Source organism: Mauremys reevesii, linkage group 11 (genome assembly GCF_016161935.1).
Source record: "Mauremys reevesii isolate NIE-2019 linkage group 11, ASM1616193v1, whole genome shotgun sequence".
Classification (NCBI taxonomy): Eukaryota; Metazoa; Chordata; order Testudines; family Geoemydidae; genus Mauremys; species Mauremys reevesii.
In genome coordinates, this window is record NC_052633.1 from 43,977,937 (window position 1) to 44,000,157 (window position 22,221).

General features: G+C 42.1%; 1 protein-coding gene across 11 annotated transcripts in view; it reads left to right on the forward strand.

Annotated features, from left to right (window-relative positions):
- Positions 1-22,221, forward strand: part of FIGN (fidgetin, microtubule severing factor) — a 442,763-nt gene that overhangs the window by 384,630 nt on the left and 35,912 nt on the right. The window contains exon 1 of one of the 11 annotated variants that reach the window (XM_039495356.1): positions 1,607-1,627. The exons of 9 other annotated variants lie outside the window; for them this stretch is intronic. Coding sequence is in view for 1 of the 2 variants with exons in the window: in XM_039495343.1 (XP_039351277.1) it covers positions 22,065-22,083 (19 nt within the window). In the remaining variant the exon portion in view is untranslated. Of the gene's footprint in view, positions 1-1,606; positions 1,628-22,062; positions 22,084-22,221 lie in introns of those variants that run through there. One more of the 11 variants, XM_039495343.1, reaches the window with a different exon arrangement.

The window sequence follows — 22,221 nt, forward strand, 5'->3', positions numbered from 1 at the left end:
GCACATCTATCTAAACACATGCTAAGTTACACCCTGGTGGTGCTTTCAACATCCCTTAAGTTACACCAAATACAAGTTGATGCAGAATTTAGCCCAGAAAGTTACTTTTCAACTTCAGCTCTTTTCCACTGACATCCACCTCTAGTATGCACATGTAGAAACATAGGATTAACTGCAAGTATGAGGAAAACCATCAACTTTAATAGCTCTTTAGTGATTTGTTACCTTGAGGTTATTGCTTAAAATCAGATTTTTTTTTATCTTTTAAAAAATGAAATCACAAATAACGCACCCAACAGAAAATGACAGCAAAGTAGGAAATGCAGGAAGCATCCAGAAATGTTCATTTGAACAGGCTCATCTGAAAAGATCATTTTGTGGAGAGATTTTAAATAACGTGTGAAATATATGGGCATTGTCATTCAATTCAGCTAATTTTACTGTTTTGATCATCTCCACACACCGATACTTGTGAGGATTATATACCAACATGAGAGGGTTTGTATGGCATAAAATAATCTGGGTTACAAGATCTTTCATTGACTCAGTCAGATTGACCTTTATGATCCATATGTGATGAATAAAATGACAGAGGAGTCTAGAGGATCTCTGGCTGTCACTGAAGAATTAATCATGATAGTGGAGAAGAAACTGAAAGCCCTCACTTAACATGCAGTAGAGTTAACAACCTTGGTATTGTAGTCCTCTAAATCTTTCTCAAGGAAGATAGAGTCAGCTGTAGGTTGCAACTACTTTTGGAAGCAGAAGGAATAGGGCTGGCTGCTGTTTTTCTTTGCCCTTCCCTAGAGGACACAAAGGTCTTGACAAACCGATTCATTGCAGTGTTGAAGCCCATCTAGAGCAGAAGGTTTCTAGCCTTGTGGCTGTTAGTGAGCCATAAGCTAATATTGATACTCTGCAAAATTACCCTCTAGTTTCTGTTTTAAATGAAGCAGATATGACTCTACATTCAAAGCCGTGATGCTGGTGTTGGTTGTCCGTCTGTTTTTTTCCCCCCTTTGCTAAACATGACTCCCATTAATCTGCTTATGTTGTACTACTGTCTGAACCTTCAGCTCCTGTTTCTCATAGAGTTTAAGGCCAGAAGAGACCACTAGATCATCTAGTCTGACCTTCTGTATGTCATAGGCCACCAACAACACCCAGTACCCACACACTAAACCCAACAACCGAAATGAGACCAAAGTATTGCAACCCACAGGAGTCTAGATTAGTATGTGCCACAGGCAGAGACTAGGAGGGACCAAGGTGCACCTGTTGTTACTTGCGCAAGTATTAAAAGAGCAAATGTAATTCAGTATCTTTGCTCAGCAGTGTTAAGGGAGTATTTTTCCTCCATGTGTCAGGGTGCTGACTAGGAGATCCTGAGCCAGCCCTCTGTCATGCCAGCTCCAATCAGGAACAGGGAATTGGAGCTGGCTGAGTGAGCCCAGGCCTAAGTGGCAAATGGGGAACAGCTGCCAGCCTCGTTAGCCGGGGGCTACATAAAGGCTGGCAGGAAGGAAGCCAGCAGGAGAAGCTAGGGAGTTAGAGGCTGTGCTCCCCTGCTGGCTGTAGAACCAGCAGTCCCTGAAGCTGTAAGTCTGACACTGTCTGTCGCTACAAGGTAGTAGGAACTTGTACTGTAAATAAAGAGCATGGGTGGTTGCACCAAAGCAGAGGTTTTTGGCTGGTTTGTGAGTGCAGAAGTGGCAGAAGATAGAGGGGCCCACTTGCGCCCTGTTACACTCCCCAAAAAGAATATGGTGTTTGAGTCAGGAAAGCCATGTGTATATGTTTTTAATAAAAGTGTATGAGTTAAAAAGCATTTAGTGGCATAAGTTCCATCAACTCTTGTCAAAAAAATAATTTTACTTGAAATTAAATTAAACTTTGACTCTTCAAATAATTGTCCATTATCCAGTGGAAATGTTTTGATCATTTGTAGGAATCTTGACACTTACTGTTCTCTGTACTTTTTTTTTATGATGAAAGGGTCTGAAGACACCGAAGACTTAGCCCTTGACTGCAGAATGCTTTGGGCAGATCTTCTATTAGAAGTTCTACCTGAAGGCTAAGTGGATGAAGAGGTTGGAGGTTACACTTCCCTCACTTGCAGGCTCCTTTTTTTAGTTCAGCCTTGAATGTCTTATTTTCCCTCTTAAGGGTGTTTTCTCATAGGGCACTGCTATACAGAACCCACTGTCTGTGTGTCTGTCACACGCTGGAAGGCTTATCATAGTCCCACAGACTCCCATCCTGCAAGATTTTCTTGTTTTGAAACTTGGTTTTGGAGACAAGGTCCTCTTAGTTAGGGTGCCAGTGAAGATTTACAGATTTCTTGACTGGAAGATAACAGACTGCATAAGCAGAGAAGGGAGGAGAAAGAGTAGGAATACTCTGAATGCTGATTAGTTGTCATCCTGCTTATCAGAACAAATGAGGAGGAGGAACCGGTTGTCTGCATTGTTTCAAGCAAACCACAGCAAGCAAACTGCTGGCAAATGGGAATATAATTTGCCTTGCTTTTCTTCATAAAACTCCCACAGTGCAATTGGTCTATTTTTGTCTACAGATAAAAAGCTTAGCAAATATATACCTGTGTGTAAACCGATGTGCACCTGAGGTCATTTACAGTGATGACATGCAATGAGTTCTTTGATTTCAGTGATAGTGGTCATTGTCTAGTTACCACAAGCTGGTGCAGCATGGTGTGTAAAATTGCTTGCCATGTCATGCCAGCTGGGAAAATAATGTGTTTCAGTATTGTACAAAGTATGTGTGTGTGTGTGTGTGTGTGTGTAAGTAAAAAATATATATTTGATATTTATATTATGGCTGGTTGAGTTTTGTTGATAAGCCAATTACAATATTTTTAATATGTACCAGCAGACATTGCTTCTTGCTGAGGTATTTGCACACTTAAAGACAGCACAAGTGCTTGTACCTCTATTCTTTGTGTATCCAGAAATGTATGCTAAACAGGGTGACGGAGAAGGAGCATTTAGATACTGGATAGTTTTACTTATGGCCTTTCTTTACACATAAAACTTACCATATGCAGAGGTGAAAGTAAGCCGGTAAAGCATACCGGCAAGAGCCAGTACGCCGTGCCGGACTGCACCGGCTTTCGCTGCGGGGATTTAAAGGGCTCTCAGCTCCCCGCCACAGCTGGCAGCCCAGAGCCCTTTAAACCCGTGGCTCCAGCGGCCGGGCTGGGGCCGGATTTAAAGGGCTCTGGGGTGCCGCAGCTGCGGTCAGCCCAGAGCCCTTTAAACCCCCCGCCGCAGCTGAGATTTAAAGGGCTCAGAGCTCCCCATTGCTGTGGGCAGCCCAGAGCCCTTTGAATCCTGGCTGTGGCTCCAGTGGCCGGGCTGGGGCTAGGATTTAAAGGGCTTGGAGCTCCCCTCAGCGGCAGGAGCTCTTGGCTCTTTAAATACCTGCCCCAACCCTACAAAGCTCAGGGTTCCCCGCGGCAGCCGGAGCCCCGGGCCCTTTAATTTGCCCCTGAGCTCTGGGGGCCTCCCAGCTACCTCTGCAGCTGGGAGGCCCTGGTTGATTTAAAGGCCCTGGGTCTCCCAACTACAGCTGGTGCCCCAGGGCCTTTACATCTTGAGGCCACGCCCCTTCCAGATGAGGCCACCCCCCACTCAGGACTCCAGCAGTACTGGTAAATCCTGTAAGTTACTTTTTACCCCTGACCGTATGTAAGCTCACATGATGCAGAAGATGTTAATATAAAAAACAATTGGAGCTCAGAAAACAAATGGGTATTGTTGGTGAATAATGTAAGAATTATGATGTGAAAATGTCTCTTAGGCAAGGACAGTTGACCAACAGGGGAAAGATTTAAAGAATCTTTTTCCCTTGCAACAAAATCTGAACTTGTGGAAGCTAATAAAAATTGACTTCTAATTAGAGATTTATCAGCAGCAAAGCACCTTGCTTAAAAAACCAGACACTTGGACTTAACACAGCACTGATTTGTAGCCACCCAACTAGATAAAAGAACATGAGAAGTGGATCCAAAATCAGTATGTTTGCTTTTAAATTTTACCTGATATATTGCAAAAAAATGATAGTGTGGTGTTCTGTTCCATCACTTCAGCAACTGATGAATGCCAGGTGATCGCTAAATGTATAGGACTACGTATGTATTTTTAGAGTATTATAAAATGATTGTGGTGCACCCAAGCAAATCAGACTGGTTTTGCTACCAGGTTTGATGTCCATCAAAATTACTTTGTTCTGTATATCACTACTTTATAGTTCATCAACGTTGTGACTGTCCTCTGTCAGCGCATCCTTTACAAGGGCCAAGCATAGTGGGACATCTTAGTGCAGAAGGGAGCATCTTCTATCTGACAAAGAGTCCTGTGGCACCTTATAGACTAACAGATGTATTGGAGCATGAGCTTTCGTGGGTGAATACCCACTTCGTCGGATGCCTGTAATTACAGAATATAGCTCAGGTGGTAAGTGGGATTGGGGAATGGGGAGTGCACTTCACTGAGCTCCCTGATCCCCACCACCCCATGAGTTCCTTTGTGACTTTTCCCTTGAGTACTGGGCTGACCTGCTGAGTGTTAGTCATATACATGATTTAAGCCATGTGTCTTTTAGTGAAAACAGGTCCCTTTTGCAAAGCCAAGAGACACATTCCTTACTCTTCTGTGAGTGTGTGGGTGATAACATCACCTGCAGATGAGAAAACAAATAATCCCAAGTTTGAGTCGTGGCAGAAACTAATTTTAATTTATTTAGTTTTTAAAGACAAAATTTAAAACCAGGGGCCAAAACTATGCATGCACTTTACATTTGCGCACACATTCTGTAACTAATATACAGTATCAAGCATTGAAATTATTTTTTATTAAATAGTAAAACTTCTTACTGTCCCTTTTAACACTTTCTAAATAATTATTTCTTAAATTCAAATTACCTTATTGTTTTTAAAGAGGGAGTACTTAGCAGATTTATACTCTAATCATTGCTAAACTGTAATGGAAACCCTATAAAAGTACATTAGACAGCAACAGTGATGAGAAATAAATTCATTAAAATCAATGTTATTCAATGAATACTAATTGAAGTATTAATGCTTGGATCAGGTTTTTCCCTGTTTGTGATTATTCAGCTTGTTGGAACTTGTTGGCTGATGTATGTCTCCCTGTTGATGAAAACCCTTTCTACATCCTGATTTGTTGGGCAATTTTTTATCCTTGTAGCTTGCACACCTAGAAGATAATATGGATTTTTTTTCATAAAATAATGTGGGAATTCTTCATAATAGATTTACTTTTTTCAATTTTGTTTGCTTAGTCATTTGTCTTAGTGAAAATAACAGTGCAGCCTATTGGATCATAGGCCCTGTGCTGAAGCTGAAAGGTTTCTCTGTTTCTGTTCCATGTTTACATTTGTTAATTTCTCGTATTGTCTGAAGAAACATTGGTATCTAAGTGGGAAACTATTTTCTGACGTGAATTTGTTTTTGTTTGGTTTTTTTTTACTCCACTAGCAATCACTAGTTTCAAAAAATCAGACTTTACCAAACTCAGAGAACTAGTAGGTAAGATCCCATGGGAAGAAAATCAAAGGGAAAAAGGAGCTCAGGAGAGCTGGCAGTTTCACAAGGAGACAATATGAAGGCACAACTGCAAACAGTCATGGTGAAAAGAAAAAATAGGAAGAATGGTAAGAGACCAATATGGCTCCATCTGGAGCTCTTAAAAAACCTGCAAAACAAAAAGAAATCCTCCAAAAAGTGGAAAAGTAGACAAATGGCTAAGGAGGAGTACAAAAGAATAGCACAAACATGTAGGAACATAATCAGAAAGGCTAAGGCACAAAACGAGTTACACCTACCAAGGGACATAAAAGGCAATAAGAAGAGAATCTTTAAATACATTAGGGACAAGAGAAAGATGAAGGAAAATGTAGGTCCCCTACTTAGGAGGGAAGGTGAGCTAATAACTGGTGACACTCAAGAAAGAAGAGGTGTTTAATGCCTATTTTACTTCAGTCTTCACTAAAAAGTTTAGTAGTGACCAAATACTCAACAGAATTAATATTTACAATGGGAAAGGAATGGAAGCCAAAATAGGGAAAGGTTAGGTTAAAGAATATTTGTATAAATTTGATGTATTCAAGTTGGCAGGGCCTGTTAAAATTCATCCTAGGTTACTGAAGGTACTAGCTAAAGCTATCTCATAATCATCAGCAATTACCTTTGAGAACTCCTAAAGGATGGGTGAGGTCCCTGAAGACTGGAGAAGGGTAAAAATAGTACCTCTCTTTAAGAAAGGGAACAAAGAGAACCTGGGAAATTATGTACTGCCCAGCCTAACTTTGATACCTGGAAAGATACTGGAACAAATGTTTCAACAATAAGTTTGGAAGTACACCTCTACCCTGATATAACGAGACCCGATATAACATGAATTCAGATATATTGCGGTAAAGCAGTGCTCCGGGGGGGCGGGGCTTCGCACTTCGGTGGATCAAAGCAAGTTTGATGTAACATGGTTTCACCTATAATGCGGTAAGATTTTTTGGCTCCTGAGGACAGCGTTATATCGAGGTAGAGGTGTATCTAAAAGATAATAGGGTAATAAGGAATAGCCAGCATGGATTTGTACAGAACAAATAATCCCAAACCAACCTAATTTCTTTCTTTGTCAGCATTATTGGTCTAGTAGATAGCAGGGAAGCAGTAGATGTGATATATCTTGATTTTTAGTAAGGTTTTGACACAGTCCCACATGACATTCTCATAAGCAAACTAAGTAAATGTGGTCTAGATGAAATTACTATAAAATGGCTACACAACTTTTTGAAGTGTACTCGAAGAGTAGTTATCAATGGTTCTCTATCAAACTGGGAGGGCATATCTAATAGGGTCCCTGGGTCAGTTCTGGGTCTGACACTAGTCAATATTTTCATTCATGACTTGGATAATAGAGTAGAGAGCTATGTTTATAAAAACTGCAGATCACACCTAGCTGAGAGGGGTTGAAAACACTTCAGAGGGCAGAATTAGAATTCAAAATGACCCTGACAAATTGGAGAATTTCTCTGAATTCAACAAGATGCAATTCAATAAAGACAAGTGTAAAGTACTTCACTTAGGAAGGAAAAATCAAATGTACAACTAGAAAATGAGGAATAAGTGGGTAGGTGATAGTAAAAGGATCTGCTGAAAAGGGTCTGGGGTTTATAGTGAATCACAAATGAAATACGAGTCAACAATGTTATGCAGCTGCAAGAAAGGCTAATATTCTGAAGTGTATTAACAGGAGTGTCATATTTAAGACACAGGAGGGAATTGTCCCACTCTTCTTGGAACTGGTGAGGCCTCAGCTGGAGCACTGTGTACAGTTCAGGGTGCCACACTTCAGGAAAGGTGGACAAATTGTAGGGAGGGTCCAGAGAAGAGCAACAAAAATGATAAAAGCTTTAGAAAACCTGACCTATGAGGAAAGGTTAAAAAACCTGGTCATGTTTAGTCTTGAGAAAAGAGGACTGGGGGACCTGCTAACAGACTTCAAATATATTAAGAGATGCTATAAAGAGGACTGTGATCAATTGTTCTCTATGTCCAGTGAAGGTAGGACAAAAAGTAATGTTCAGCAAGGGAGGTTTAGGTTAGATATTAGGAAAAACTTTCTAACTATAAGAGTCGTTAAGCTCTGGCATAGGCTTCCAAGGGAGGTTGTGGAATCCCCATCCCTAGAAGTTTTTAAAAATAGGTTGGATGCAAACCTGTAAGGGATGATCTAGGTTTACTTTGTCCTGCCACAGAGGAGGGGTCTGGACTTGATGACTTCTCGAGGTCCCTTCCAGCCCTCCATTTCTATTATTCTGGGGTTATTTTAATAGCAAACTAAAGAAAAGTAATCCATAAAACAGTTACATAATTTTCTCTGCTACAGCTATTTGTTACGCCTGAGTTATAAAATCCAGTAGTGTCAGGAACAGGTGTTTTCCAGTGCTTTTGTCTTACTCTGAGTGTGTGTGTGGGTGGGGGGTAGGTAGGGAAGAACAAGAGACTATCTTTCTATTATGACTTTGTTTCTTGTATTTTTCTGTCTATACTTTGATATTGCACGTAGAATTGCTACACACCCAGTTTGTGTATGTAGTTACAATCGCTATTTTTGTAACTATAGTGCTGGTAAAATGTGATCTCCTGTCCTAAAAATTAACCAACTGTCTAGAAAGTGCAAAAGAGTATAAATTGAAATGTGTCCCTGGAGTGGGAGTGGCAACTCACCAGCAGGGCACTGACAAATGATCGATTATTTTCTGATTGTCATACAGAATCTTAAGTTCTTATTTCTGGGACCTTTGGGGAAACCCTTACAATATGAGTTTCAGTATGCTATGAGGCACAAGCTGATGCAGTACTTATAGTGTACACATGGTGTACAAAGGTACTTTAACATACTGTGGATATTGAATAGGGAGAGAGTGACTATTTCTTTGAAATAACATGGCAGCTGTTGACTTTGTATGTTGATTTCCAATTTATTGTCTAGGATTATTATATATTTTGAGCTGGGCTTTGGTTTTTAATAGGTGCCTTTGTACATTTCAGAGGTAAATTTATTAATATTCTTTTCTTCCTCATGTGTAGTTGTTGTTTGTTTTTATTGCAGTAGCACATTACAGGTACCATCTGAGATCAAGGTCCCATTCAGTGAGGCACTGTTTAGACACTTTGTAAGAGACTGTCCCTGCTCAAAAGAGTTTACAATCTAAACAGACTAAAAAGGGTGGGAAAAAGAAAGTAATATTATCCCCATGCGACAGATGGGGAACTGAGGCACAAAGAGATTGAATGAGTTGCTCAGATTTACACAGGAAGTCTGCAGCAATACTGTGAATTGAACACCTGAATCCCAGTCCTGACCTTCCACCATAAGGCCATCTTTCCTCTCAGGACAGTAGACACAAAATCTCTTATGTAATGCCTCTCCCCCATCCTCTTAAGATTGGTGTCTCCACCTAGTGATTGACTTGAAGTACAGTAGACATGTTTAAAGCCTGGTCCTCTGGCTCCATGCAAGGCAGGTTCCTCAGAGGTAGGCCAGCTTTCTAGGTGTGTTTGGCTTTTTCTCACCCTGTCCTTTCAACTCTAGCAGCAGTTGTGATAAGAAGAGGGCCATTTGGCAGTATTTCAGGGGTACCAGACAGTTCACCTATCTTTAGTACTTTCTCAGAACTACCAGCTATTGAAGCAGAGCCTATGTCTCAGATCAAAGGGGGGCTTCAGCTCCATGTGCCTGCAGCCACTTCACCATTTGACAGCAGCACTGGGAACAGCCATCAAAGGAGTTCTGGTGCTGATTTGCCTAAGCAGAATCTGTCTTATGGGAATTCACAACCAGTTTTCTCCTGCTGCTTCTTCAGGACTTGGCTAAACGTGACAGCAGACTCCAAGGAACAGGTCAATTAGAGAGGAAGGAAATGAACAAGATGTAAGACTGCTGCAAATGTTTTAAGGAGGGCAAAAATACCAAAGTCCAGTATCTTTCCTGCTCTGAGCCTTGCCCCCCGCTGACTCTCCATATCTGTCTTCACATAGGTCAGCTAGAGTTTGTTGTTCTAGGGACAGATTTGTTATTTAAACAGCTTCTTTGACTCTCACAAGCACCTGCACCCAAATTCTCAGGCAAAACACCTGTGGTCCTGAATTCTTATAGAAGATCCAAACCTCACTCCCTCTCTCTTTAGGAAAACTAGGTTTTAGGGGCACTAGTGACCACAGTTCCTTTTGTTTAATTTCTGTAAGTTCAATGTTCCTTCAACCTTCTTCATCAGCATCAAGATAACTATCAAAGAAAGAGAGTCCTAAAAATCCTCTTTTTCTTGTGAGGACTGACCATCCCCCACAAACTCTCTGGCCTCAGATGTCCGACCATCTCTTATCTCACCTTTATCCTATTGGATAAAGTTGATGTGTGGGTCTTATTCACTGCACCTTTAAAGTAACAGAACCTTCCTCCCAGCCCAGTACCCTCTCCAAATAGAATGAAGGAAGAAAGGCAAACCAGTCTTCCCTAGGCTAGAATAAGGCAGGATTTTTTTTCCTCTTCCTCGGTTGCTACTCTAGAGTTGGAGACTGCTTGATGGTAATGGCCTGATTAATAACTAGACCCATGCATACTGCTTCTTGCTTGACCAAATCAGTCATTAGCTGCAGTAATTCACTAAACTGAGCCGACATGGCAATGTCATTGGCACATTTGAGGTCTTAAAGTAAAATGGTGTTCAGCTCAATGCCACAGATGGCAGCCTCCAACTCTAGATTTCAATTACAACTTTAGTTTACCATCAAGCAGTCTCCAGCTCTAGATGGTAACTAGCTCAATATTAACCTGTCCAGGTTGGATACTGAGAAAATGGCAACTGTCAAATAACTTAGGAGGTGTCATAGTGTTGGAGGAGGTTTGAAAGATGTGGATCCTCCTATAGCAACAGCTGCCACCATGTTATGGGCCTCTCTGGAGATGTTGTGACATCAAGCTTGTCACAAAGCTGTAGCTCTATGGAACCACAGTTATACCAACATTACTGCATGGCATTGAAATGTGGGTGCTGAGGAAGGGTGAAGAGTGGTTGATTGATGTTTTTGATTCTCATTGTCTTCATCAGCAACTCCCTATTAAGCGGCAGGACAAAATCTGCAATTAGGATATTGGTAGCCAAACCCAGCAACTGCCTCCATCAGCACTGTTTCGGTTTCAGCAGCATTCTGATACAGACATATTATTAGGAAGACCATTGAGTTCTGAAGCACGTTCACCAAGGAATTTCACCACACGTTCAGCAATCATGTTGTCACCAAAAGCTTTCATGGCACAGATCACCAATGATGACCATAGGCCCAACATCCAGCCAGACCATGTTAAGGCCTAGGGATCAATCTAGGTGGTGCATGGTGTGCAAGGAGGCATTATGTCCCTTTGGGATTTTCCTTGATTAAAACAATGGGCTAGTCCTCTCATTCTAGAGGCCACTAATTGCAGTTCCTGTGGATGAAAGGTTCTTATGCTTTGTATTCAACATTCTTCATGGACGACATAAGTTGGTTTTTGCCTGGTATGAATTTAGCAGTGTATAAGGCCCACTTCCACATGGAGTCTCTGGCCTTTCCAATTCAAGATATAGCTCTATAGGATTATTTTTGCTCTTCCAGCCTCAAAGAGGTCTGTCTCCACATTATGATTCACTTATCTCACCAAAGCTATCAGTGCTTTGCAATCAGACACGATCAATAACAATTTCAGGCAATGCCCTTTGGTCTTGTGTATTTTCACAAAGCGGATGCAATCCTGATAGTCAGGAAACCCAGATTTTGTGTTAAAGGCTCAGTCATATGAAGCAACTGCTCTTTGATCCAGCAGAACTATCTAGGTCATGGAGAACCATGGTTTGGCTGTCAATTATCGAAAATGTTTATTAAGCTTGTTGCAAGAGCTCCAATCAGGAGGCTGGTTAAGCAAAGGAGCCTCACATGTTTCTGTAAGTCAGAAGCCCACAAACTGTGGGGCGAGCCCCCCCTAGGGGTTGCTGAAGAACGTTTGGAGGGTGCGGTAGGGCCCAGGCCAGCTCTCACGGGAGGTGGGGAGAGCGCATCATCTGGCTCTGCACCTGCCCCCTGGCTGGGGCTCTGCTCCCAGCCCTGCCCCAGCTTTGGCCCTGGCCCCAGATTTGCCCCCAGCTGTGACCCCCTTACCCCTGTTGTGCCCCCTAGAGCCACAGCCCCACTCCCGGCATGGCTCGAGGTGGGGAGCATGACCCTGAAAAGTTTGGGGACCACTGCAGTAAGTCTTCAGCAAGACCCTCATTTTTAGCCAGAAAAGCTTCCCTTTATTTTCTCACCCCCCAAGATGGCCTTCCTTTTGGCAATAACTGGCAGGAAGAGTGAGCACACTGGTAGTTACTGTCTATTAAAACAACGTATTTGAAATTATTTCCTGATGATGTTTAGTTCTTATGCCAGCTCCAGGATGTCTTACTGATTTATTTATTTTTTTTAATTTGAACCACAGCCCTCCACACCCTGGTAACTCCACTTCATGCTTTTGAATGTGGCCAGAGCACAGAATAAAATCTGGTGTATATAACAACTGAGAAGAAGCTTGATGCTGTTTTACATGGGGGACTTGAGAAAGGGTACAAAGCTTATGAATCTACTATTTTTTGATGGATAATGTAAGCCATTATTCAGGCCTACAAGTTGTTCAGTAGAGACCCCTCTACAATAGTTAGGATTTACTCCACCAGGTGTGTCCCTTCCAAATGAGCAGATGAGCGTAGGGTATCTTGCAATGTGATTTGCCATGTATCAGTTTGATCTTCAGTGCGTTCTTGTACCAGGTACTACAAGTAAAGTTTTGGCATTCACTAACATGGCTTTTGGATCAAAGCTCTTCTAGTCTTTCTTTAGTTTCCTGTAATACAGATGCTTGTACTAAAGGGCTTGACTATGTGTTCTGTCCTTCTTGTGTCTAATTTTCCGCTTCCCTTTAATGGATATGTTTTGTTAATGCTTTCGCAATTTCCCATACTTGGCTGACAGGGCAGGAAGTACCCATGTGGAAGAAAGATAGAATTGGTTTCTTTACCTGTAATTTTATCATTAGCAGGCAGGTACCTGCTAAACCATCAGAATACACTTGTGCTTATCTAAGAATTCTCTAAGCCCTATTGGCTTAAAAAGGCAAGAGAATAACATGTGGAGGCTGAATAAGAGACATCGATCTAGCAAAAAAATTAGTTATTTATTTTACTATGTGGTGGGTGGGGAGAAGGTTATAAAGAGAGACTTGTATTTTCCTGCTTTTTGGTAATATTTTTCTAATGTTGTTCTTAGTCTTTTATGTGTCCTCAGCTATAGCAGTATGCCTGAGCTGTAAATGTGTCAAGAGTCATCAGGCGACTTCAGAAATCAGCTTTGGGGCTAGGGGAAGAATTCATGAGGGTCTGGTGTCTACCTCCAAAGCATGAAATGAAGGCAAAAGGTAGGCCTTGTCTCACAAATGGACTGAGAACACTTGTCCAGTTGAAAATTACAGGTAAGGAAACAAACTTTACTGTTTAATAAAGGATGTTATGAGGATGCCTACTGCTGTTTGCAAAGGGCGATAGTGGCAGGGAATGAAAGCAAACCAAAAAATCCACACAATAAGAACTGATCACTCTCCAAAAGACTCATTTTGGCTTCAGCTGGTCAGATCTTTTCCACCTCCTGGCAGAACACAGTCCATAGGAAGTTTTGGAGAGAAGGAAAAAAAGGGGGATGTTTTGTCATCTTGCTGGAAGGAAGAACTGTAAATGGTTCCTCTGTTTTGTGTTTGTGGTGTTGGTCATCATTGATTCACTTCTTCTACAACATTGAATCAGCACTTCTGAAAACAGAACCAGTTGATTGGTTTTAGAAATCCCAGTTTACTTTACAGGAAAAGAGCCAAATCAGTGGTAGCTAAAGAAGATGTGCAGAAGGATGGATGTGTGAAACTGTTTTTAACAATGTACATATAAAACTGAGGGCAAACAGGAGGGCGATGAGGAAAAGAAAGGGAAAGTGAGTGAAGGTTGAGCATTCTTCTTTTTAGAAATTCTCTGCCTGTGTACAGCTGGCCAGTGGAGACAGTGCAATTCTGAAAACAGCCTTTTACAGAGGGGTTGCAGAAAAACTATCAACTGAGAAGATGCCAGAAATTCTGCAGCTGTTTCCTGTGCCATGAATCTGGATCGATGAAATTGGATTTGTAGGTGATTCAGCACAGGTGGCTTTTCTGGAGTCATTCAGTCACTGGGACCTTTTTATTTTTTTGTTAATAACTTGATTTATTTTCCTGTTTCTCTGATCAAGTTTGTAAGTATACTTTTGTAATAATTTACTATCCTTTCTTGGTCTTTTGTCTTGTCTCATATTTTACGTCTTGGAGCCTTAGTGCCTTTTGTCCTTGGCGGGGATCAACTTCTTTCATTTTTGATCACTGGTCCCAGGACAATGCTTGCAGAAGTTTCTACTGGTGCCACCAAAACATCTCTGGTGCTAGCAGGTATCACATCTTTACATCACACCATTCTGACTGCCATCTTGCTTTTTTCCACTTCTCAGATTATTTTAGCAATGAGCATCTCACACTTTAGCACCTTTAGCAATGAACACTGTTAAAAAGAGTGATGTTTTATCCTGATTGAAAACTGGGGAACTCAGCTCTGGCTTGTCTTTGGCAAAGTGTTTCTCTTGCCACAGTCTTATTACCAGGCTATATTTTGCTCTTATAGTAGGACTAGCTTTCACGGGGACACAGGTGTAATCATCACTTACCACTGCCCAGGGGATCTCTGGAGTGCTGTGGGCACCAACTTTTGTTGAAACAGTTCCTGGTAGTGCCTTGTACACCCTGGCTCAGGCAAGCTAGGAGCTTCAGCACTTGGTGGGTCTTCAAGAGCTTTCCAAGGGTATATAGCCACCACACTCCTCCCAGGCTACTACTTGGAGTATCAGTTCAGGGCATCTCAGTAATACTTAGAACATCCGGATGCAAATCAGCCCAACTGTTTACCTGTGAGGTTTAATTCACTGCTGATCTAGAACTAGTTAGTTCCAGTTTAACATGGGAGTTACAGTGGGAAAAGGGCCAGGAGGAGAGCAAATCAGTCACACCTCCAATAACCACCAAAGATCAGTGGTATTAATCCATATGATGAATCTTCTGAGCAGTAACAAGTCCACAAGGGCAGCATGATGACCTGGTGGTGATGAATCTGTTGCTGCTCTTTCCCTCTCGCGCAGGAGGGATATAGGTCTCCAGAGGGAAGGTTTGGTGGCAGTTGGTGAGGAGTGTGTCACAAACAGGGTGTGAGGCATGACCAGGAGGAGCCTCCATCCTTGTGCCCATCTCACAAACATGGCTCCTTTGAAACCTTGTTGGGGGTCCCTGCTGCACACTGATCAGCCCGAGGCTCTGTCTGGGTCCCCACTATATATTATTCTGTCTCTGCCATGAGCTTCTGCTGCCCCTTTTTGCCTTGGCCCCTCCTCACTCTGCAGGGCTCTCCCCCTTCCACAGACACCATTTCCCCCCAAGTTCATTCTTCAAGGGTCCAGACCCATCAGTTGTATGCCATTTCCCCACACATGAAACACTCAAGGCATCTACCCCTTCTGATCCAAACCTCCCAATAGTCACACCGATAGCTGAGGCACTCAGATCTTCAGCATCCAAGTTTCCCAGAGTCTGTGTTGGGGCAATACCTTCTAATGTGGCCTATCCCACCCACTTCAATAAAAGGATAAGAGCCCCCCCTCCTTGTCCCTTCTTGAATCATATAACAAGCTGAGCATCTCCCCCATTTCTTCTGTGCTCCATGGAGCCGAGACAATCTAAAAAGCACGATTTACATGGGGCAAACACTTTTTATGTACCCCACTCACCACTAGGCAAAATATTCCCTCCATTGGGCCTCACGCTTCACAGGCTTTGAACCCCTCTTTTCTGCTTTAAACCTGTGCCCCTGACACGGTTCATCTTCAGAAACTCCAGGAGTTGCTGCTACTGCTCCTCAAGCAATATCCAGAACACAAGACTTGGTAGTAAAGGAGGACTTTAACTACCCAGATATATGTTGGAAAGTATGTGGCAAAACACAACATTTCCAGCAAGTTTTTTAACTGTATTGGGGACAACTTTACACTTCAGCAAGTGGAGGAAGTAACCAGGGAGATGGCTATTTTAGACTTGATTCTGACCAATGGGGAGGAATTAGTAGTGAATCTGAAGGCAGAAGTCAATTTGAGTAAAAGTGATCATGAAATGACCGATTTCATGATTCTAAGGAAAGGAAGGAATGAGAACAGCACAATAAGGACAATAGACTTCAAAAAAGCAGACTTTTTTGTAAAGTTGGAGAACTGGTAGTTCTGTTCCCTGGGGAAGAAAATCTAAGGGAAAAAGGAGTTCAGGAAAGCTGGCAATTTCTCAAGGCAACAATATTGAAGACACAACTGTAAATTATTATGATGGGAAGAAAAGATGGGAAGAAAAGCAAGAGGCCAATATGGGTCCATCAGTAGCTCTTTAATGACCTGAAAATCAAAAAGGAATCCTAAAAGAGTGGAAACATGGACAAAATGCAGAAGAGGAGTATGAAAGAAGGATGTAGGGACAAAATCAGAAAGGCAAAGCACAAAATGAGTTACACCTAGCAATGGACATACAAAACAATAAGAAAATCTTTAAATACATTAGGGGCAAGGGAAGGAAAGTGTAGGTCCTCTACTTAGCATTAAAGGAGAACTAATAACGGATGACATCAAGAAGGCTGAGGTGTTTAACTTTTTTAGTGAAGACTGAAGCAAAATATACATTAATGGTGACCAGATACTCAACATAAGTTTTATTCACAGCAAGGGGAAAGGAGCACAAGCCACAATAGGGAAATAACAGGTTAAAATTGTTTAGATAAGTTAGATATATTCAGGTTGGCAAGATGATGAAGTGGGTGGGGGGTTGACCAGTTACTTCATTATCTGGAATGATACTGGGACAAATTATTAAACAATGTGCTTGTAAGCACTTAGGGGATGAAAGGTTTATGACAAATAGCCAAAGCAGATTTTTCAAAAAAAAAATCATGCCAAACCAAACTAATTTCCTTCTTTGACGGGGTTACTGGCCTAGTGGATAAGGCAGAATCAGTAGAAGTCATAAAGCTGGATTTTAGTAAGGCTTTAGACACAGTCCCACATGATGTTCTCATAAGCAGTCTAGATGAGGTCTAGATGAAATTACTATAAAGTGAGCACTCAACTGCTTGAAAGACCGTAGTCAAAAAGTAGTTATCTCTGGTTCGCTGACAGATGGTGAGGGCGTATCTAGTCGTGCGGGGGTCAGTCCTGGGTCCGGTACTATTCAATATTTTCATTAATGAGTTGGATAATAAAGTGAAGTGTGCGCTTAGAAAATTTGAAGATGACACCAAGCTGGGAAGGGCTGCAAGCACTTTGGAGGACAGGATTAGAATTCAAAATAACCTTAAAAAGTGGAGAATTGCTCTGAATCCAACAAGATGAAATTCAATAAAGAAAAGTCCAAAATATTCCAGGAAGGAAGGAAGGAAAAATCAAAGGCACAACTACAACACGGGGAATAACTGGCTAGGTTGTAGTACTGCTGAAAAGACTCTAGGGCAGGGGTTCTCAAACTGGGGGTCGGGACCCCTCAGGGGGTTGCAAGGTTATTACATGGAAGGTCACGAGTTGTTAGCCTCCACTCCAAGCCCCGTTTCGCCTCCAGCATTTATAATGGTGTTAAATATATTATAAAGGGGTTTTAATTTATAAGGGGGCTCACACTCAGAGGCTTGCTATGTGAAAGGGGTCACCAGTACAAAAGTTTGAGAATCACTGCTTTAGGGGTTAGAGTGGATCACAGATTGAATGTGAATCAACAGTATGATACAGTTGCAAAAAAGGCTAATATCATTAACAGGAGTGTTATATGTAAGACATGGGGAGGTAATTGTTCCATCCTATCAGCACTGGTGAGGCCTCAGCTGGAGTACTGTGTTCTCTTCTGGGCATCACACTTTAGGAAAGATGTGGACAAATTGGAGAGAGCCCAGAGGAGACCAACACAAATGATAAAAGTTATAGAAAATCTGACCAGTGAGGAAAGATTTAAAAAACTGGTCATGTATAGTCTTAAGTAAAGAAGAGCAGAGGGACCTGACAAGGCTTCAGATATGTCAAGGGCTGTTAGAAAGAGGACAGTGATCGATTGTTCTCATGTCCACTGAAAAATAGGTCCTGCCTCATCTCAGGACTTGACTTCTTGAGGTCCCTTTAAGCCCTACATTTCTATGATTGAATGGTTAACTCCAGTTGCACCTCATGCTGCTTCTGTCATCTGCCCCCCCCTGCGGAAACTGGAATGGAATCTCCTGAGATTGCTACCATCCCTCAAGGCACCAACTTCAGGTGAACCTTCCTTCCTCAAAGCAGGCTTCTTCATACTTTGGCTTCATCGATTCCTGAACACCCAAACTAGGTGGGGTATTAGTCAAACCCAGGCTTCAACTTTCTTTTTCCTTGGTACCAAGGATCTGCCTCACTTGTACCAGGGGTCGATTGAGATGCCCTAATGACTCACTTCCATGTCTGCAGTCAGTCAGAGGCTATTTTATTGTCCAACTTAACAAACCAACAAACAAACCAGGTCTTAAGCTCACCCGTCAGATCTCTCCCTCCCCTCCCCACCCCCACCCCGGGCCTCAGACAGTCCTGCTGCTCCTGCTTCCTGCCACTCTCAGCTAGTTCCTTCCCACAGCCAGTCCTGTTCCCTTCCAGCTCTGTTCTTACTTAAGCTCCCTCGGACCCTTTATAGCCCGAGTGTAGCCCCTGCCCTCTTTATTGGCCCAACTGGGCAGGGGCTACACTCGGGCTATAAAGGGTCCGAGGGAGCTTAAGTAAGAACAGAGCTGGAAGGGAACAGGACTGGCTGTGGGAAGGAACTAGCTGAGAGTGGCAGGAAGCAGGAGCAGCAGGACTGTCTGAGGCCCGGGGTGGGGGTGGGGAGGGGCAGCTGGGCATACTTTTTGGTTATGGGGTCAGCCACCTTGTGACACCCCCATATGTGCTTATTGAAACACTTTTAAACAGGTGATGGAAGGCACCTGTTGATCCCTTATAAACATCCCATTTTTATGTTCAACTTACTTACTTTTGCATTGTTCTAGGACTATCAGTTCCAAGGTTATAAAGAGTATATATGCCTTTTTGGTGTTTGAAATTCAATTGTAATTATCCCATTATGGAGGAGTGGGAAATGTGACTGTAAAAGACTTTGTCAATGAGCTTCCTGTATTTTATACTTTCTTTTTATAAGCAAAGACTCTCTTGAAAGGGTCATTGTGGTGTAGTTGTCCTCCCACTTTACTGCACACCAGTTCAAGCAACTCTATTCTGGCTTTAGAGTAGACATATCCTGACAGAAAGTCCACAAATGTCTGTAATGATTTATGCTTCTCCCATCCTTAACTCCAGCCCCCTTTGGTGCTTGATATCTTCAGAATGAACTCTCTAGAATCAGGTACTTGATAGCCTTGAGCATCTCTTTGTTCTCTAAGGTTTTGTACTGAACTTTTTACTGCTTGTTTTTCCCAGTGATTTTTATTGTATTGCCATTAATAGTTTTACTTCTCATTCTGTTCCTCTTTAGTATGGCATGCTATACATCTTGACTCTGAACTCTTAGTGTATTTATTCTCAACATTAGCAACTAAGTTAACATGTGCCATCCCCAAAGGGACTCTGCCATCTCCAGTTGTTTCTAAGACCGTCTCCATATAGCTAGGAGCAGGGACGGTACCCAGAGACACGTAAGGCTAGTTTCTTACCTGGTGTAAATTGGCATACTACTGTAGTGAAGCTATGCTGATTTGCACAGCTGAGAGACTCATGCCCATAATGAACAGGGAGGTCTTTGAGAAGATGTTTGAAAGTATGTGAATTTTCAGCTGAGGTTGCAGAGCTTGGTAGAATTGAGTGGAATGAATAAGAAATCAGACCTTGTTGGCTGGTGGCAGAGTTTTCATGTGATGCCATCTATGCTGTAATGTTGGCCTGGAGTGGAATTCCATTGTGGACCACAGACATTTGGAATACAGAATGTATTCACCTACTCCCACATACAAAGCATCTATAACTGTTGGCTCCTTTGTGAATTAATATCTCTTTGGGACTGTGTGGTGAAAGTGTCAACTTTCATCAGGGACCTTCCATCTGTTTCCTTTCCTTAGTTTAGGTCTGTAAGATGGTCCAGCCTTTATGGGCTCGTGGCATGGCTAATTACAGCGGCTGATGGGAAAAGTACAGACATGGTTGCAGGCTGTTCACTTCCTTGAGAGGTTTCAGTTTTCTCACTTAGACTCCCTTGTTGCACATATATAGATCTGTCTAGATATGAATGACCCACCGTTTTTTCCTCTTGATATTTTGTATGTCTGTAGAGGTTTCCATCTGAGGCTCTCAAACTGTTTCATCAACAGTAATTAGAGAAGTCTTAAAACAGCCCTGTTAGGTAGATATCATCACCATTTTACAGCTGGGGAAATCTCAGCCACAGACAGCTTAAGTGAGCCTTCTGTAGTAGATCCAGGAATAGAACCGAGTCCTGTGCTTTATCCACTATACCATTTTAGACTATGTGCCCAATGTACTGATTATAGTCCTATTGTATTTTTCTTTGAGTTAGTCTTGCCATTCCAGTGGGATTCATTCATCTTGTCACCACCTGCTTATAGACTGTAAGAAGGTTAATGTCCAAGTGAAGCTGAATAATCCTCTAAATCTCCTGGCAGTACTGCCAGTTCTGCTAAAGGAAAGGAAGTCTGGCATTTATTCGGAAACCAAGCACTAAAAATACATAGTGGTGCTACACCCAGACGGCTGAACAGGTTGCCGAGTACTGAGAATATTCTTCCCTAAGATCCAACATGTGAGCAGTGACTCCAGGGGATTTCTGCACACAAGTGATTTGAAGTGGTGTTAGCTTCCCTCTATTGTACTTTGGGACTGGTTGTACAATGTTACTAATTTTATTTTATTTTATTTTTTATTTGTATTGCCATAATGCCCAGGAGCCTAAATACTCCCCAAGCTGGGGGGCACTATCTTTAGCAGGCCCTTCTCTTCAGTATGGCTACTGCAATCCCCAGCACCTTCTGCCAAGGTGGTGATGGTGCTTGCTCTATATTCTGGAAGTAATTTTTAGTCTTAGTGTCACCCTACATATGGGATTAGTGGACAACAGTGTAGGTGTAAATTTGCAATGTGCTGTGTTATCACAAAAGTTCAATGTCCTTTTTGGACTACATATGCAGACCAGTGATGTCACACAGCCGGGAAGTAAAAAAATCCCCTCTTTATGACTTGGTGTGATTAGCTGAACTACTCTATTCGGTTTTGGTAATAACGTTGAAGGAAAGATATTGTCAAACTGACACAGGTTCAGAAAATGGTACATAAAATGATCATGGGCTAGAGGAATTGACTTTACTGAGGAAAAATTAAAGTAACTAAATGAACATGGCCTGGCTAAGAAATAACCAAAGGAGAACAACATGTATTTGAAGGGTCTGCATCTCAAGAAAGACAGTGAATTATTTTGGGTGATACATCAGGATATAACTAGAATTGATGGGATGGCTTTAAAATCATGGAGAAACATATCCAAAGTTTTGTCTGAGTGAGGGCTTCAAAATTTGCCCATAAATGGTTAGGAAATAGGATTTCATAGGCTATACTTGAAAAAGAATTAATTCAAGAAGTGGCAATTGGCCATTAGATCATTTCTGTTGGGGTCCTAAGAATGGTTTGTTTGTCCTCCAAAATGAAAGTTTTTGTGTGTTTGCTTTTTACTGAAAGATCACATTATAGGGAGGTAAACTGTGTAAATGCTGGCAGCTAGGGAGGGCTCTATGAACAACGTCTGTTTCATCACCTTGGGCAGAGGTAGGGCCCGTGGTACCATGCAGTCTGAGTTTTATTTTTTGGTTGTAAGGAGAACCTCTGTTCTCCTCCCTAACTATAAAATGGGACAGTCCCAAATCCTAAGGTGTGGTTTTTTATGTCCTTGCTTATTCAGTGGCAAGTAAAATTAGCAGTAACATTTCTGTTTCTGTTCTTTCATTTTGTCTCCCCACTCCATTCCCCACACTCCCTTTCCCCACATTCTTAGGTTGAAATAAAGGGAGGCAGAATGCGGGAACAGGAGCAGAGACCATCTCACATATTTGTGCATTTTTCTTTTTGCCACCGTTCCCTTGTTTCTGCTGTTCTTTACCAGGTTTTATTTGAGCCTCTCCATTTCTTGTTTTCTTCACAGTAAAAAAAGGAGAGTGCGGTCCCCTTCCTCCATTCAGGGTATTGAGTGACCGCTATCCCTTCTGTTTGCTTCACCCTCCCTCTGCCTGGAAGGATTGTTGGTTTCATGTTGCTGCTGAGCGGGTCTGCAGGCATGATCGCAGAGATAATTCATTCTATGGTATTCTCCTACATGGGTAATGTTAAAAATGTATTGTAGCATCAATAAATGAACCATAAAAAAAACGGGATTCCAATGATCATGCGCTGGATTTTAGTCCCCTGTGCAGGCCAGCCAGAGGGATTCTCTTGCATATGAATTTTCATCAGCCTTA